Source organism: Typopeltis vanoorti, chromosome 5, assembly GCF_054136105.1.
Source record: "Typopeltis vanoorti isolate ZY-2024b chromosome 5, IOZ_Tvanoo_1.0, whole genome shotgun sequence".
In the NCBI taxonomy this organism is placed as follows: domain Eukaryota; kingdom Metazoa; phylum Arthropoda; class Arachnida; order Uropygi; family Thelyphonidae; genus Typopeltis; species Typopeltis vanoorti.
In genome coordinates, this window is record NC_143553.1 from 44,008,056 (window position 1) to 44,028,273 (window position 20,218).

General features: G+C 35.9%; 1 protein-coding gene across 1 annotated transcript in view; it reads right to left on the bottom strand.

The window, feature by feature from the left end:
- The window catches only part of Bub3 (mitotic checkpoint protein Bub3), a 94,862-nt gene that overhangs the window by 2,950 nt on the left and 71,694 nt on the right, over window positions 1-20,218 (bottom strand). Inside the window, exon 5 of the mRNA XM_090392387.1 lies at window positions 3,279-3,462. Within this exon, the coding sequence (XP_090248513.1) occupies window positions 3,279-3,462 (184 nt within the window). The remainder of the gene's footprint in view (window positions 1-3,278; window positions 3,463-20,218) is intronic.

The window sequence follows — 20,218 nt, forward strand, 5'->3', positions numbered from 1 at the left end:
TATACTGGCAACACACCTTCACACATAAAAAAACTCAGCCCACTTCAAAACCAACATAGAAAACCTTACACTCAAACACACTGACATAATGGTCAGTTTTGATGTCTCCTCCTTATTCACAAATGTCCCACTCAAAGAATCCTTAGAGCTAATCCAAGCTAAATTTCCTTCCGATATCACAGTTCACAATGAACTCAGGCTATTTTGTTTGGCAAGGAAAATTCTACAAACAAATAGAGGGGACAGCCATGGGTTCTCCACTCTCCCCACCCTTGTCCAACTTTTATATGGAGACTTTTGAAGAGAAAGCCTTAAACTCTGCCCCACAAAAACCAACCATTTGGCTTCGCTATGTTGATGATGTGTTCGCTATTTGGCCACATGGCTCCGATGCACTCCTTTCCTTCCTAACACACTTAAACAACCAACACCCCAGAATCAAATTCACCCTGGAAGAAATAAAAAAACAACTGCCCCTTCCTTTCTTAGACACACTAGTCACCTGCCACCCTGATGGAACCTTGGTTTTCTCAGTCTATAGAAAACCCACCCATACAGGCAGATACATTCACCAACAATCCCACTATCCCTCCTCACAACAATATGGAGTCATTAAGACACTACACAACAGGGCTAAATTATCTGTTCAAATGACAATGCCCTTACTACAGAACTAAACCACATTCTCAACACTTTCACAGCCAATGGCTACTGCCCCCCCCCCCAAAAAAAAATCCAAAAAATATTGAAACCAGTAAGCCATAACCCCCTCCCCCCTCACAACAAGGATTATTCTAAATCCATCACCATACCCTATATCCGAGGCACCTCTGAAAAAATTACAAAAATCCTAAAAAAACATGACTTAACTTCTTGTTACAGACCATATAAAAAATTAGCATCCCTTATCCGCTCCACTAAAGACCAACCTCCCCTCTAGACCTACCTGGTATATACCAGGTCCCTTGCAGCTGTAAGCTGTCCTACTTTTGCCAAACAAGCAGGACAGCAAATATCAGAATTTCAGAACACAAGGACTACATCTGGTTTCACCAATACAGCCACTCTGGTCTTGCTGACCATGCACTGGATACCTGCCATAGAATATGGTGGAAGAAAGCCACGATAATACACCGTAGTAAATACAAATATGAAAAGCTTTTCATGGAATCAGCTTTAGCCCTAAGAAACAATCCAAACCTCAACAAACTTGGCTGCATGAGACTGCCTCAAATTTGGGAAACCTACATCAAAAGACCTTCAGCACAATCGCCCAAGATTACCAACATTGCCCACTAGGGGGGCACCATCAGGACTTTAGGAGAAATAATAGCTTCCTGCTTCTTCCTCACTTACTGTTTGTTGTGCCCGCGCGCACGTGTCTTGTTCTTAAGTTTCTTGAAAATGGCAACGTGACGTTGCCAAAATATTGAAGTATATTAAAATTTATATCCTAGCCGACGTTGTAATTTCCTTAAATTATTTAGTAAAAAATAAAAAAACTGCCTATTTCATCCACTGCATCAGGATAGTGCTGCACATTTAAAGGATAAGGAATAAGTTTCCTTAACTGTACAATGCGACTGCTGTGTTATTAGCTATCAATATGTTAATTAAAAATAAGATGCTAAAATGAAAGTGATAAACAAACAAAGTGAAAAATTAAGAGTACTTGTGAAAGTAGAAAAATTCTACTAACCATGAAGTATATAAAAACCTGTTCACATCTGCCACATGTAATTCCTATATCACTTAGAAAAAAGGGTATGCTTAACTCTCCCTACAGAAAAGAGATGGTATTTTTGTAGACTTGGTTAAATTATGGCCAAAGCAACTAAGGCTATGAATACGGTGTATGTCAAGTCTTAAATATGTGTATTCTAATGGATGGTGTGTCTACTTTGTGGAATAAAAAAAACTTGAGTTCCCAGAACCACACTGGTTTGCTTTTCACTTGGAAGTTGCAAAACAAGGTTCATTATTCAACTCAAAAAATGAATTATGAACAAGTCAGTTTATAATCACTGATTCACTACTGGTACCTTTCATTAACATCATCATCATCAAATTCTTGGCATGTACCCTCAACAGGTGTAGGTGTACAACATGAAGAATTTGTCATTACTAACTTCCTATGAACAATTTTCCTCTAAATCAATCTGTTATCTGTGAAGACAACAACATTATCAGATCTTATATTTCTGTCTTCTAAGGCACTTATTACTGTTTCAATCCACCTATATCTTGGTGTTCTTCCTGGCAATCTGGCAGATAACACTTGTTTTGCAAATATTTCTCTCTTCCATTTAATTGACCAAACCACCTGAGATTAGATCTATTAATACATTCCTGAATACTGTCAATGGCAAGTTCTTTCCTAATATCCTTGTTTTTAATATGATTTTGCCATTGATTCCATCTGTTCACACTCCCTATTCTTTCTCAGGACTCTCATATATTTCGCTCTTATTCCATATAAATTTATTCAACTGACCTTCTACCATACCAGTTTTGTTGATTCTGTTGTCCATTTCCATATTTAATTTATCATCTTTACTAAAAATCATGCCTAAAGTAGCTGAAATGTTTTACTTGTTCTATAGGTTTTCCATTCACAATGCAGTTGATATTCTAAATGTTTCTGCCTATTTTCATTGTCTATTTTGTTATTGCTGATTTTCATACCAAATTTATTACAACAAGTATTCAATTTAGTCAGGGACTCTTGCAGACTTGTACTGGATTTATTTAAAAGTATAACATCATCTGCATAAAGTAACGAGTTGAGATTAACTTGTTCAATTTTGATATCAAGTTTAATACTGCTTTCCTTCATAATGTGATCCATATAGATAATGAATAACAGAGGGGATAATGTACATCCTTGTCTGACACCAGATTTAACATTAAATCATCTTCCTGTACTTCCTTCAATTCTAACTGCTGATTTACAATTAACTAAAGACTAAGTATTGCTTGATATAATGCCCCATTGATACCATATAACTGTAGCGTTTTGAATAGCTCCTCTCCTGGCACCATATCATATGCCTTTTCCAGATCTACAAAACTTAAATACAGATCTTTGTTATATTCCCATGATTTCTCAACTATTTCTCGTAAAGTGAAAATCTGATCCTGACAGCCTCAGGATCAGATTTTCACATAAAGAGCGCAAAAACCAATCTCTCTCAGAACATATTTTAATCACATATGATTTTCTTTGAAAGAAACAAAATAAACATCAGAATTTAGTATAGTCTACATTTATCTATTACCTTCTATTGAACTAAGCACATATCCTTGTCTGTTAGGAAAACACCTAATACATCGTGTCTGATACTTAAGACTGGATTCTCTTCTTTGCTGCACATAACCCATGTTGCGAAGGTCCCATACCAAAACACGTCTTCCTGCAGTCCCAACTATAAGTTTATCTCCACACACTGCCATAGTATATACCTAATATGTAACCAAATAAAAAAATTAAATTACTTTTTAATTGTAAATTTCTTCAGAATTATTAATTATATTAATAATAGTATGTGTACATTAATGCATATTCATTATCAAAATATATAAAAATGGGTGCTCAAGAGTCAATGCTGTATAACTAAGAGGAGACCTCCACATAACCTTTACAGGAATGCAGAGAACCAACCAGGGCTTCTGACCTAATGTCTAATTCTCACCTTCTAAAGGTGCACCCTGTTGGGTATCTACCTGGATACTGAACGAACGAGGATGGGCTGCAATTTGGGATTTAGCCGACCAAATTGTATTCTTATTGGCTTAAACTACAATATAAAATGATGTTACAATATGACAGAATTTCATGCCGGCTGGGGCATCGCCTGGTTAAACAAGGTCCCCCCCATCGTTTTTGCCAGGGAACCAGGGTGAACAGCAAAACGCCAGCTACTGGAACAAATCTTAAAACACACGCCAACTCAACATCACCAAAGTTCAAGATCGGTACTACCATGGCAAAGGAATGGAACTAGCAGAAGAGCTGGATAACTACAGATCAACATGAAACAAAAAGAGGTGAGGATCTTCCTGAACAATAAATATAAAATGTTATATTTAGGCAACAACAATCAGGGAAAAGGAGTAGCTATAGAATTCAACACTAAATATGAGGCTAATCTTCTTGAATGGCAGGCAATATCAAGTACAGTGATGTGGGCAAATATGAGAATAGGAAACTGCCCCGTTGAGACAATGAGACTTATTTGTGACTATGGTCCCACAGAAGGTTCTACTAAGGTAGAAGTGGAGGAATTTTTTGAGATTTTAGAAAAAGCAACTGACACAATGAAAAAGGAAAAGTTGCTCCTTCTTGGGAATCTAAATAGCAGAGTAGGAATGATTGTCAGACATACAAAAATATTTTGGGAAAATTTGGAGAAAAGAGCAAAGCTAATAATACTGGCAAATACCTGTTGGATTTCTGCTCAGGACATGGACTGGTTATTACTAACACAATGTTCCAACATAAAAGTGTGCACAAATTCACATGGAGAGAAGAGGAGGGGAATAAGAAAAGTCTCATTGACTATGTTATTGTTGATAGTGATTTTTCTCACTGGTGGAGGACACTAGAGTGTACAGAGGATTTGAAGTGATCACCTTTAGTTGAGCAGGATAAAACTGAATTTCATATTGAAAGGAAGAACATGTAATAAAGTTTTAAAGTGAATAAAAGTTGAGCAGCTCTCAGATGTGAACTGTAGACTAAAATACACGACCATTATTAAAAAAAAAAAATGAAAGAGTTTGAGAACAGGAACCAAACATTGATTTGAATCAGCCAGAGGCATGTGGTGAGGTTGTCTGCAAGGATAGAAAAATCAATCTTCATGGACACAGGAAGTTAAAGAGGCAGTGAAGAAAAAGAAAAAAGCATATCAAAGTTCCTGTCAAATAAGTCAGCTTGTGCTCTTACAGAACAGAGACAAATGTAAGAAAGCTAAACACTGTGTAAAACTAGCTAAGCAAAATTGATGGGAAGACTTTGATAAGAACATAGAAAATAAATATCAAGAAGACAGCAAGATATTCTAGAGGTTGTTGAAGAAGCTCAGAAATGGAGGAAAGAGTGCTGTAAAAGGAATTCGAGATGATAAAAAATGACATGAACACTGGAGAAAAAGATTTCTTTGATGTATGGAGGAATTACTTCGAAAAATTGCTAAATGAAGCAATCACTGATAGCACAGTGGTAAAAAAACACTGGCCAGGCTGCAATCAGGAATATGTATCCATACTTGAAGTATAAAAAGCTATCAAAAGGCAGAAATGTGGAAAGGCAGCTGGAGTAGATGATATTTGTCCAGAAATGGTCAAGTATGGAGGTATAAAAGTCTTACAGTGGCTGCACTGCATAGTTCAGAATGCCTGGACAGAGAGATGATTTCCAGATGATTGGAGTAGAGCTCTCATGGTACCCATATATAAAAATGGAAATAAAACTAAATGCCAGAATTACAGAGCTATCTTCCTACTGAGTGTTCCTGGTAAGATTTATGCAAGTATACTTGAGAAACGGTTGAGAAGGATTATGGGAGGGAAGCTTGGCAAAGAATAAACTCGATTCAGGCCAAAGAAAGGCCGTGAGGATCAGATTTTTGCTTTATGACAAATAATAGATTAATCATGGGAATACAACAAAGATCTGTATCTACTAAAATAAAGAGCGAAAGGCTTCATTTTGGCAATGCAAAAGTATATAAATTAAGTTGATATTAAATCCAACATAATTTCAAAGACGAATACAGAAACTATAAAAGTTTTGTGTAAAAAATGAGCAGAGAGCTTGCAAGAATACACTGCCGACATACTACGAGTTGCCCTAGCCGAACATAATAGGAAAAGCACAAACGGAAAAAGCGTCCGTATATTGCCTTCTAGTCCATTTTGATAGGTTTCGCTAGTGACAGCTGTTTCAAATGCATTGGTTTTCGTCAGAGACTAGGCAGAAACCTAAGAAACCTACTCTCAATACTAGTGAACTTGAAGTGTCGGAGATGTGTATTTTCCGTAAGCAAACTTTTGGTTGGTGCGTAAAGTATTTACTACAATAAAGAGACAAAGACTTTATTTCGGCGATGCAAAATTATATAAATTAAGTGGATATTAAATCAAACATCATTTCAAAGCCAAATACAGAAACTATAAAAGTTTTTTGCATGAAACTTTTATAATTAACTTTTAGTGTTCATGCTTTTCCTATTAGGTTCGGCTAGGGAAAATCATAGTATGGCGGCAGTGTATTCCCGCAAGTTCTCTGTTCATTTTTTGCATGAAACTTTATAGTTTCTGTATTCGGCTTTGAAATGATGTTGGATTTAATATCCACTTAATTTATATGATCTGTATCTAAGTTTTGTAGATCCAGAAAAGGCATGTGACAAAGTGCCAAGAGAAAAGCTATTCAAAACGCTACAGTTGCATGGTATCAAAGGGGCATTATATCAAGCAATACTTAGTCTTTATTTGAGTTGTAAGTCAGCAGTTAGAATTGAAAGAAGTACAGGAAGATAGTTTAATGTTAAATCTAGTGTCAGACAAGGATGTACATTATCTCCTCTGTTATTCATTATCTATATGGATCACATTATGGAAGAAAGTGGTATTAAACCTGATATCAAAATTGGAGATGTTAATCTCAGCTCTTTACTTTATGCGGATGATGTTACACTTTTAAATAAATCTGGCGCAATTCTGCAAGATTTCCAGAGTAAATTGAATAACTGCTGTAATAAATTTGGTATGAAAAATCAGTAATAACAAGACAAACACAATGAAAATATCAAATGCATCGTGAATGGAGAACCTATAGAACAAGTAAAACATTTCAGCTACATAGGCATGATTTTTAGTGAAGATGGTAAATTAAATATGGAAATGGACAACAGAATCAACAAAGTTGGTATGGTAGAAAGTCAATGAATAAATTTATATGGAATAAGAGAAATTAGTCAAAACACTAAATTAGCTATATACAAGACAGCGTTCAAACCATTTTAACTTATGGATCTGAGAACTGGGTTAGAAATAAAACACTTGACCAAAGGCTAGAGACCAGATATGAGAGTCCTGAGAAAGATTATGGGTGTGAACAGATTGCATCAATGGCAATTTCACACTAAAACAAGGATATTAGGAAAGAAGTCGACATCATTAGCATTCAGGAATGTGTTAGCAGAGCTAATTGTAGCTAAATTCATTCTGTTCAAGTGACCACACTAGGTAGTGTGCTCACTTCAACAGAATGGGAGAACAAAACAATTGTTCTCTGTCAAGTTATAGATGAATTGATAGAGTAAAAAGTTCCCTAGAAGACAGAAATATAAAATCTGATAATGTTGGAGTCTTGACAGGTAACAGATTGATTTGGAGGAAAATTGTAGATAGGAAGTTAGTAATGATGTAAGTTTTTTATGTGGTACTATCATATCCTGTACACCCCCTTGAGGGTACATGTCAGGAATTTGATTATGATGATGATAAAAATTTGCATCCTCAATTGAAGTTTGTATAAAGCCTATTAGCAATAGTTTGTTTATGCATTATTCACAATTAGGAACCCAAATGGCATTTACCGCACTGAACATTATCATCTTGCATTAATGGATGGAATGTATAATGTTTTCAGAGGAATGTAACAAATCTAGCATCACAATAGAAACTTACACTCAAATACATTCTTTTTTAATTCTGTATAACTTGGGAATTTTTCAATAATTTATTAGAAATTTTATGTTAACTTCAAAGTAGTACAAAACTAATGTGTTTTTCTTAGTTAAAAAAAAAGCTGCATATTAAATATTTCTACTATATAAGTTCATATAATTTCACAGAGGAGATTTTAATAGAATCAGCAAACATTTCAATATGATGATGCACAGGGATTTAAAGCTTTTCCATAGTAAGATTCTTTTCACCATGATGAGGTCTTCTGGTCTTTTTCAACTGAAGATCATGTGCCTCATCTTTCTTACCATTACACTATGGAAGAGCTAATAATGGTAACCAGTTCAGAAATACTCATGAAATTACTTACAAAACCTACAAAATTACTTACATAAGGCAAGAAATAGACTATTTATGAGAAAGTAATTAGATCGAATTACTCATAGATTATTATAATTATTGTATGGACACCACCATGGAGTTCAAAGACTCATTGCAGGAAACCTTGCCAATACACAAATTCTATCATACCTCTCCTTGAACCCATTAACAGACAAAGCACTCAAATACTTGGCAACCCATTGCATTCATTCACAACTCTCCAAGCAACAAATCTAGTCCTCACACCGCTACTAACCACACCTTTATTCAACTTCCAGGGATGACCCCCCTGATCTGGCCCCTCTAGCCAAGTGCTTAAAACATTTTCCCTGCATCGATCCTATGAAACCCTTTAAGCAACTTAAATGTTTCTATCATATCCTCTCTTTTCTCCTATCAACCAACTTCAACAATCCACACACCCTCATCGGGAGCATTCCACAGGCCATTCACCATCTTGGTCACTTGAACTTGAATCTTCTCTGACACTTCCTCATCCCCGAGAAACCAGACCTCAGCAGAGTAATCCAGATGTGGATGTATCAAGGCCTTATGAAGAGGAATAACAACTTTCTTATCTCTACTTGTTAATGTGTTCCTCAATAACCAAGTAATCTTAATGGCTATCTTAGCAACCTTAGCAATATGTCCTCTAAACTTTAGCTCTGTGTCTGCTACCACCCCTAAATCTCTAGCTTCACCTATTTCCTGCAGTATAATTCCATCAGTGTGGTAAACAGATTGTAATATATTTATCCCAAAATGCATAACTTTACATTTCTCCACATTGAATTGACACCCATTATCTTTTGCACATAATGACAGCCTATTTAAATCGTCCTGAAAACACTCCACATCACCTTGATTAACCATTTACTTTACTAATTTTGCATCATCAGCAAACAACCTGAATATTTCCTTTCAGGCTATTTCCTATATCTTTTATATACAAATTAAACAACAGTGGTCAATGCAATGAACCTTGCAGCACACAACTAGTCACCTGTTTTTGCCATGATTCTGCCCATCCATATACCACTTTTTTGATATCTGTCCAGCAGTCATCTTCTTATCCACATAATCAGTGTCCTATTCATCCAAATTTGCTCTAATTTGTGTAACAGAGTTACATGTGATATTCTGTCAAATGCTTTTGCAAAATACAGCAAAATAATTATGTAACGATTTCCTTTATCCAATTCAGTTGTTACTCTATTATAAAAAGTTAGTAAATTACTAAGGCATGACTGATCCTTCACAAAGCCATGTTGACCCTCATGAGTATCATACACTTATCCACCTATTCTTGAATTCTCTTTTTGACCAATTTTTCCAGTACCTTTACCACCACAACCAACCTGCCGAAATACTGATTGGTCTATAATTTTCTATTGTAGTCTGGAAATCCTCCCTTTATGCAAGGGAATTATTTTGACTTCTTTCCACTCCCTTGGAACTATACCAGAACTAAAACTTTAAATGGTCACTCAGTAACTCAACTATTTTATATGCTTTTGTCTCCTCGTGACCATCATCACTCATTAAGGTTAATCTTCAATAGTCATTTTTCCTCTTACTTGTCACATAACGAAAGAACTCTTTGGGATTTCCTTTGGCCTGCTCAGATTCTTCTAATAATCTGATTTTGCCTTCCTTGCCATGCTGGTCACCTTTCTTGCCTGAGCCTTGTACTGTTCATGAGTTTGCTGGTCACTTTTCTCCTTATATCCTCTCCACAACATTTTCTTCTTCTTCTGCAGCTCATGTTTAATGATATTACTCATCCATCTAACTCCTACCGGATTAACCCTTTATCTTAGGTATACAGTTTAATATTGCTTCCTCTAGCCTTGTAGTTCTTGTAGTTCTATATATACCCCTTCTTGACAGAATATTCCAAGTTTTACAATCTCCCAACTCAAGACCACATAGTCACTTTTGCCAATTGGAGGCAAAGTGGCCATCTTGGTTATGGATAGCTCTTCTGTTCCTATAGCCAGGTCCAATACTCTCACATCCTGAGTCCCCTCAACACATTGCCTAAAGTAGTTATCTCTCAGTAGGTGTATGAATTGTATTTCCTTCCTGCCATGTGATCTTTCTTCCTTTCCAGTCTATGTCTCTAAAGTTAAAATCCCCCATAATAATCACGACATGTACTCTTTGTACTAATTTTCTGATGCATGTCTTTCAGATTATCAGTGGAACTCCCTTGCCTATAGCAACAACTAACTGTATATTTTGTATTACTGGCCTTGATTTCACACCAGACTGCTTCAAATGAGCAGCCACCCTCCCACCTATTCTTTTAGGCTGCAATTCATTCGTTATCATCGGCAGTACCCCCCTCCCCATCCTATCTTCTCTGTCTTCCCTGAAAATACTAAAACCTTCACATTCTATCCCTGTAACTACATCATCTGCTGTTAGCCAAGTGTCACTAATGCCTATAACATTTGGTAAGATTGCACTAACCAATGCCCCCCCCCCCTTGTTCCTGAGATTTCTGGTATCAGTATACAGAAACTACATCATCCAATTTAGGCCCTGACACACCTTTACTTCCTAAACTGATTACCCTATTCAATATTTTGGCTTCAGAAAATAGATTCCGCACTTGGTCATTCCTAATTGCTTAAGTTTTCCTGAATTTACACTTCGATATGCTTGGTGAACAAAGCTCTCCTTCTCTCTCTACACAAGTAACACAAAAACCACTTAGATATAGTCCATCAGCATTATACAAATCCTTCTTTTCATCAAACACAACAGATCTACAAATCCTACTGCATTCCCTCTGTTCAACACCCTTCTTCTCAGTTCTCCTCTATCACAGCATAGCAGGAGACTCACAATCTTCTCCTTCTTGTTATTCAGTTTTTGCCTCTTCTAAGAACTCCTTTATATCCTCTTTCATAGAATACTTCTCGCCTCTCAAATCATTTGTGCCAACCAAGAAAATCAGTTCATTCATCTCACCTTTTTACACCAATAAATGGAATTTTTTTTCATGCTTTCATTAAGTACTCCCCTGATTACTGAGTTTCTGTACATGTTTTTCTCATTTGCTCCCATGATCTTTATTATTACTTCAGACCACTTGCTTCTTTCTCTTCTAAGCCCTGTTAATCTCTTGCCGCTTCTGCAATTTTTCAATTATGCACTTTCCTGTGAAGTATAACATTCATGCATACTGTTTCTTTATGTCCATTTTGCTATACTCTATTTCCACAGCCTCATGTTCAGCATTAATTCCGACATTTTCCATCCTACTATCAAGAGTGTCCACTCTACTAACATTTGCCACATTCTTGTTGCCCAATAGGCCTCACTTTTGAAACATTTAATACACAGCCTCTCACCAGTTTCAATTTCCTTCCACATATCCTTAAATTTTTGTGACAAATACATTTCGCACACACTGCACTGCACAAATTCCCAAAAATGCAAATCACCTGACAAACATGATCTCTGCCGCTATTGTTCTACCACACATTGACGTCATACTGACAATATCATATTTAAAAAAAAAAAAAGGTTCACTTACAAACTAAGTAAGTCAGTCAATCACATGCCTGTTTAAAACCAAAACTACAATGTTAACATAATATTATTATTATTATTATTTCTGATACTTCCAAGGAGTCCGAAGACTCATCGCGGGAGGACACCTACAACTGTCTCAACCACTACACCGAACCTCTACTACGAATTATCTCCATCAATGCCATCTACCGCCCACCTCCACCACCATCATCACAACTAGCATTTTTTGTCTGTAAATTGCATGTGTTCTGAAAGGCCGATTTGTCTGTATGCAGGATGAAAAACCAGAGTTTCCGGGAGAAAAAACCCTGCTACCATATTATCAACTAAAATATGAAAAAGTTACATTTTTTCAGGAGTGCTAACAACTACTCTACAAACATAATGCACCACCTAATGGCATAATCAACAATACAAAATGATGGTACAACATAATGGAATTTCATGCAGCCAGCTGGGATATCTCCCAGCTGAACAAAATCCCAAACACAGCAGACAACATTGGCATCATCATCATAATAGGCAACAACAGCAAAAGAAGTGGCAGAACCAGAGAAATATCACAGAAACATAATTGGTATAGTTCGCCCACCGATTAGAGATCCTTCGACACTTCTGCGCATGTCAGAAAAAGGAGAATCCATTCCAATAATAGGGTAATCAGTCCGTATTGTGGGACGAGTTGTTTACTATTACAGGTCGGAAAATTAACTTCTCTTTTATGATTATTGTAGTTAACTATGTTACTTGTATAACAGTTGGAAAATTTTACCCATAAAGCACGTGATTTTGCATGTTGGCAACTAATTTGTATGTCCTTCATTTCTTTCTCCCCTTCAGCAAGAATCGACTATTCTTGGCAAGACGCCGAGCAGAGACCTACAAACGGTGGGCGAACTATATTGCAAAACGAAAAAGGCAAAAACAGGTTAGATTCTCCAAATAATCATTACAAGATGCTATATTAAGGTGAGAATCAAAGAAAGGAAAGAGTAGCTATAGTATTCAACACTGCATGTGAGGATAGGCTTCTTGAATGGCAGGCAATACCAAGCAGAGTGATGCAGACAAACATGGAAATGGTGAATTGCACAATGACACTTATTTGTGCCTATCCCACAGAAGGTTCTACCAAGAAAAAAGTGTGGGAATTTTTTGAGGCATTAGAGAAGGCAGGTGATACAAACAAATATTTAGTCCTCGTTGGAGATCTTAACAGCAGAGTATGAAATAAAGACCAAGCACACAGCAATGTTTTGGCAAAATTTGACGAAAAGACTAAAACTAATAACAATGGTAAATACCTCCTGAATTTCTGTACAGGATGTTGGCTAGTCATTGCAAATATCATGCTCAAAATAAGGATAGCCATAAAATTCACATGGAAAGAATACACCAGAAATAAGCCTCAAATGACTGTATTATTGTTGATAGTGATATCTTCATGCTGATGAAGATATCACACAAGAGTATGCAGGGGATTTGAAATAAAAAGTGACCACCGTTTAATTTTGAGCAGGAATGAAAGTGAATATCTTACTGAAAGAAAAAATTAATAAGAGTTCTAAAGAGAATCAAAGTGGAACACTTTCAAGAAATGAAATGCAGTCTCAGATATATAAATATTATTGGAAAAAAAAAAGAGAATCTGAAAACTATAATCAAAACTTGGATATTCGGTAGCAATACTTGGAAAGAAGTCAATGGACACCACCATGGCCATATAACAAGTCACATGTTTGTAGATGATATAAATTGGAACAACATGATGTCCCAAGTAAGTGGAACTGTGTTCGGTGAAATGGCTGTATGAAGGTAACTGATGGAGTTTGAAAGAGGCGTTATGATAGGAAGCCATATTGCAGGCCTATCTGTCTGCCAAACTGGACCATCCTAGATCAACAATCAGTGATACCATACTGAGATGGAAGCACAGGGAGTCAAGTGAAGTGCTATTCACAGTGGATAACCCACCATGCTCACTGAATGTGACAGTGTACTATTAAAGATAATATGCAAAAACCACCATTCATTGGGTGACATGTTGAATGCAGAGTTCCAGGCATTGACTGGAACACGAATCTGCACAAAAATCATTCGAACCAAGGCTCACAACATGGGTTTCCATGGTAGGACTACAATATCCAAACCCACATCACCCAAACTGACATGCAGTGTCATCTGCATTGGTGCAAAGAGTGTGTGCAGTGGGATGTGGAAGCTTGGAAAGCTGTGTTATGGAATAACGCTACACCCTCTACTGAGCAGATGGAGCACATTCTGGATAATGTTCAGATACTTCTTGGAGTTCAAGGTTCGTGGCACCAAAAACAGAGGTCTGAGGCCAAACCAGGACTATATCATCGTCACACTGCCACCTCTGAATTTCATATTTGGCAGAGAGAGACGTTCACTGGGCATTTGCCACACCCATCCATCTGCTCAGTAGAGGGTGTGGCATTATTCATCACTCCATAACAAGCTTTCCAAGCATCCACTGTACACACTCTTTGCACCAATGCAGATGATACTGCATGTCAGTTTTTGTGACATTTCTAAGGAACTGACCACTGTCTGTTTTAGCAAGTCAATATGCCATCATAAGGCTGATGCTGTAACTGCATGGTTTGTGGACATGAACATCACCACACGATTTGTCTCCACAGAGCTCTGATCTGAAGCCTACTAATCTGATCTGAATATCTGTGGGATGAGCTGGAGTGTCAGGTGAGGTCAAGGGACATCTGCACCATAACAATTCAGGACCTGATTTGGTCCGAAATTCCCAACGATCGCTATCATATGTTTGCGGAAAGTATGCCCCCATAGGATTGCTGCAGCAAAAGGAGGTTCTACATCTAATTAAGGTGGGTGGGTTCCATGGCTGTTTGTTCCTTACACTATTGGTCTGTTGACTTCTTTCCAAGCAGTGTACTCTTAAATGAATGTAGTATAAGTATACAGGATTTCTTAACTAACCTGAATAAATGATCGAACAAATTTGGCATGAAATTCAGCCATACTATGCAAGCAGGTCAGAACAATGAAATCCTAAGGAACAAACAAAACATTTAAACTATTTAAGCATAATTGTTAGCAAAGATATAAAATTAAATATGGAAATAGACAACAGAATTACCAAACTAGTATGGGAGAGAACCAATTGAATAAATTTATATGGAATAAAAAAGAAATCAGTGAAAACACAAACGGTATACTAGACTGTTCAAACCAATTTTAATTTATGGACTGAGAACTGTTTTAGATGTAAAATACTTGATTAAAGACTAGAGAATACAGATATAGGCATTCTGAGAAAATTAGGAGAAGATTGGAGAGATTTTTTCCTCTCATAACAAGTGTTATGAGAGAAAAAAAAAAAAAAAAAAAGCAGGTGTTTGATACTGTGATTGTCAGGAAAAAGACACAGAGGAAGACTAAGATATAGGTGGATTGATGCAATCAAAAGTGCCTTAGTAGAAAAATATAAGATCTGACAAATTGGAGAACTGGCAGGTCACAGACTAATTTGGAGGAAAATTGTTGATTTAAAGTTAGTAATAATGTAAAATTTTCATGTGATACAATCATAGTATTCCATATAGACCTTCAAAGCACATATCAGGAATTTGGTGATAATGAGCTTAAGGGCTGTAAAGGTCAGAAATAGTGTCTTGAAAAGAGATAAGTACACCCTGTTTTTTGGAGCCTGAAGAGGCTATGGCTGTAGTAGGAAAAGCAAGTGTGTAAGTAAGCCAAAGAAGAGATTCATGTCTGGAAATTTTTGTTGGAGTTCAAGTTTTTGTCTGGATATTTCAGTATTTTGTATTATCAAAGGAAGTAAGAAAGCAAAACTAAAGAGTGAAGATAGGAACCCCCCACCCCCGGCATTCAAAATAGATTATCAGTTTCATGGTTATGGAATATCATTGTGCACTATAAGAATTGTCAAGTGAAGAAAAGATATGGTGAGTACTGTCATTAGCAAAGCTAGATATAGGACTTATGGTTAATCATTAATGTATAGGATGAAGAATGAGAATAAAAGTGCAAGATCATGGGACACTCTAGGATTTGTAGATAAATCTGAGAACAGGAAGTCATCTATGATGTATAGTGAATGACCTGAGATCAGACGACACTGAACTGCAAAGGGTAGAATGCAGATCACAAACTGATCTGCATCTATCCTTTGCAACTTGATAAGCAGGCCACTGCACCAGACCTAATCAAATGTCCTGGAAATGTCAAGAGTGACTGCATAAGCTTCATTAACCTTTCTATGGGTTAATGAACCATCACCCACCTGTGTCTACAGGTGGGTGATGGTATAGTTGCAGTGGTAAGATAGGATTCTAACTTAAAGGCATTCTGTTCCCAGTGTACATGAACATAGAGGCATTCAAGTTACAACACAACTTACTTCTTCTCTTTTATTCCATCTACTTGTTCTTTGGAAAAACCCTCCCATGAAGGTTTCCCCACTTACAACTTTTCAAGTAAAATATTAATAAACTTCTTTCAGAACCATCACCTTCAACACCCTCTCCCTTTAGTACATACATACATAGATCATAGCAAAAACATGATGTTAAAAAAGAGAATCATGATGTCATTATATATTAACAGGATTGAAGAATTTAAAATATTTTAAGTTAAAAACTTTGAAGGAAAACATAGATCTAATCCAAGGAGTTGGAAAATTAAAATAAAAAATAAAATAAATAAAAGTTAAAAGTCTTAATATGTTATAATAAGAAAGAAAACATATATATCATTATAAATTCAGATCTAAGTTCGTAACCCAGGTCACAGCTTCTGGAGCCGCTTGTAAAAAGTCACATTCTGGAGATGATTGTCTGTTCCATTCATAGAGAATATTTCCACACAGGCCGTGGTTTGTCCGAATCCTATCGAGTACTGTCCAGGTTTTGCTAGGTAGATCCGATCCTGTAATAATTTGATGACCTTTAAAGATGTTATGCAAAAGTTCTTTCGTATTTTCCTTCCATGTTTCCTCTCACTTTGATAAAGGATTAAAATTATTTAATCCACTAGTTCTTTTGCTGCTTGTAGTGATGGATGGCGAGATTTCAATCTATTGACATTAAGAGTTGGGAGATCCTGATGAATAGGTAGGTTTGGATTACCAGCAATTGTTTGAAATTCATGGACTAAAGAATTCAATCTACATAGTTCTGTAGGGATAATGCCTGCTAAAAGAGGTAACCAATATGTTGGAGTTGATCTAACAGAGCCTGTAATTAATCTTAAGGTATTATTCAATTGAGAATCGATAAATCCTTGCGTGAGGGCTATTTAGCCACACAGGAGTACAATATTCAGCACTTGAGAATACCAAAGCAGGAGCTGTTGTCTGAAGAGTAGAGGCTCTTGAATCCCAGAGTCTTTGTAGAATATTATTGTGTGTCCTTAGTTTGTATGCAAAGTTTGAAAAATGTTGCCTGAAAGTGAGAGGACTCCCAAGTACTTAAGAAATTTATTATATGGCAGTATAGTGTTGTTCAATTCAATTTTAAGTTCCACATTTGCAAAGTTGTTATTTAGATGAAAACAAGATATTACTGTTTTGCTCCTATTTAAACAGTCTCCATCTATTAAAATATTCATCCGGTATAGTTAACTATAGTATAGTTAAAGAATGACTGGAAGTTAAGTCAGCTTTTAGAATTTCTTCTGTACAACTTGTGCATTTATGCTGTATAGTTATTGCTATATCGTTGGCATAACAAAATTTTCTTCATGTAGTGATGGGAAGATCAGATATATACAGATTGAATAATAAGGGAGATAAAACAGATCCCTATGGTAATCCATTATTTAACTTCCTTTCACTGCTAGTTATATTACCTATAGCCACCCTAAATCTTCTATCTCTTAGCATATTGTTAATAATATGGACTTGTTTTACATGGGATAATTTTATATAATTTATATAGAAGGCCTTGTCTCCAGATGGTGTCGAAGGCTGCTGATGTTTAGTAACTCACATAGAAGCTGGTTTTCAAAAAGGTTTAAAAACATCAGCAGCATTTATTGATTTGCCAGCAGCCTTCGACACCATCTGGAGACAAGGCCTTCTATATAAATTATATAAAATTATCCCATGTAAAACAAGTCCATATTATTAACAATATGCTAAGAGATAGAAGATTTTGAGTGGCTATAGGTAATATAACTAGCAGTGAAAGGAAGTTAAATAATGGATTACCACAGGGATCTGTTTTATCTCCCTATCTGATCTTCATGTCACTACATCAAGGAAATTTTGTTATGCCAACGATATAGCAATAACTATACAGCATAAATGCACAAGTTGTTACAGAAGAAATTCTAAAAGCTGACTTAACTTCCAGTCATTCTTTAACTATACTATAGGTAACTATACTAGATGAATATTTTAATAGATGGAGACTGTTTAAATAGGAGCAAAACAGTAATATCTTGTTTTCATCTAAATAACAACTTTGCAAATGTGGAACTAAAAATTGAATTGAACAACACTATACTTCCATATAATAAATTCCCTAAGTACTTGGGAGTCCTCTCACTTTCAGGCAACATTTTTCAAACTTTGCATACAAACTAAGGACACAAAATAATATTCTGCAGAGACTCTGGGATTCAAGACTCTACTCTTCAGACAACAGCTCCTGCTTTGGTATTCTCAAGTTCTCTTGGTATTCTCAAGAGAACTTGGTCACAACATCCACGATTTGGTCTGAAGCTAGCTTGTTCTATTGGGATATATTTAAAAATAGTGGAGCTTATTCTATTATAAATAAGGCTTTTAAAGAGTTTATAACAACAACTGAGGAGAGTAATAAGTCGGTAACTTTACGGTTTATGATTAGGCTTACCAGGCTTTAAAATCGGAAGTATTTTGGCTTTTTTAAAAATAGTGGGAAGTTTACCAGTTGTAAGAATGTCAGTACAGAACTTAGTTAACCATTATCTTGCATTTCTTCCCAGATTAATCAAAAATTCTGGATGAATGTTATCAAAACCAGGGGCCTTACCAGGCTTTAATTCTTTTAAGGCTGCTTCAACTTCTTGCTGCATAAAAGGGCGTGAAAAAATTTGAAGTTATAGGCGAAGACTTGCTAAATTCTTTTAATTTTCTCTTAATATATCTTGTATGCTTTTTATTGACTGGGGTAAGTGATGTATTAACAATATGTATAGCTAGTTGATCTGGGGTGATTCTTGGTTGTTCTTTAATCAATGGGGCACTACCACCTAGTTTCCTAAGAAGGTTCCAAGCTTTACAACTGAAATGAGTAAAGTCTATGCCTTCAACTGTATTTACCCATTTTTTCCTTCGGGATATATTCAAGTTTTCTAGAGGTTCGTCTGCTGTTTTTGGATTGTTGTTTATCTGATATTCATTATAAAGTAATTCACATTCTTCGCTTCAACTATGTATATAGTTATGTCTAATACCTCTAGGAATACTTTTCTTGGCAGCAAGCAAGCAGGACTACACCTATAAATCGATGAATCTCCCTTTAGTACTGATGTGCTATAGGTTCTCTTACCTCTGGAGTTTGGGTTTGACATAAAAAAACAGTAAGTTGTCACCAGTGTGCAATGCTGAGGCATGGCACACCAGTGACAACTTGCTGTTTTTTATGTCAGAGGCTATGCTTCAGCATGCCAAATTTATCACAGAATGGTAATTCCAAAAACCATTCACTGGTGGGCATAACCTGAACAATCAACCATTAAAATCTCTTCCTGAAAAGAACACTGCAATTGTTATCATTTTTGCACTGAGTGTTCTAGGTAAGATTTATGCAAACATAATTGAGAAAAGAATAAGAGAAACTGTGGAAGGGACATTTTATGAAAAACGAGGATAATATTTTCACTTTAAACAAGTAGTTCAGAAATCATGGAAATATAACAATGATTTGTGCTTGAGATTTGTAGATCTGTAAAAGGTATATGATAAAGTGCCAAGAGAAAAGCTGCTTAATACACTACAATAATGTGGTGTAAATGGGATATTATATTGAGAAATACATAATCTGTATTTGAATTAGAATTGAAGGAAGTACAGGAATATGGTCTGATGTTAAATCAGGTGCAAGACAAGAATGGACATTACTGCCACTCTTACCCATCATCTATATGGATCACATTAGCACCAAGCCTGATATCAACACTGGAGATATTCAACTTTACTTTTATGTAGATTATGTTTTAGTCTTTATAAATCCAATATAAGCCTGCAAGATAGACAGGAATACTCAAAATATCAACTGCATTCTGAATTTAGAACCTATAGAACAAATAAAACATTCCAGCTATTTAGGCACAATTTTTAGTGAAGATGACATATTAAATTGAAATAGACAGCAGAATTAGCAAAACTGGTATGGCAGAAGTAAACTGAATAAATTTATATTGAATGAGAGAGAAATTTACAGACAAAAATTTCAATTTACAAAAACAAAAGAAACAAAAAACACCAAAAAAAAAAAAAATACTAGTGGTGATGGTGGGCAGTAGATGGCACTGTGTGTAGATGATGATGCTAATGACATTCTGTGTATCTGTATTAAGTGGT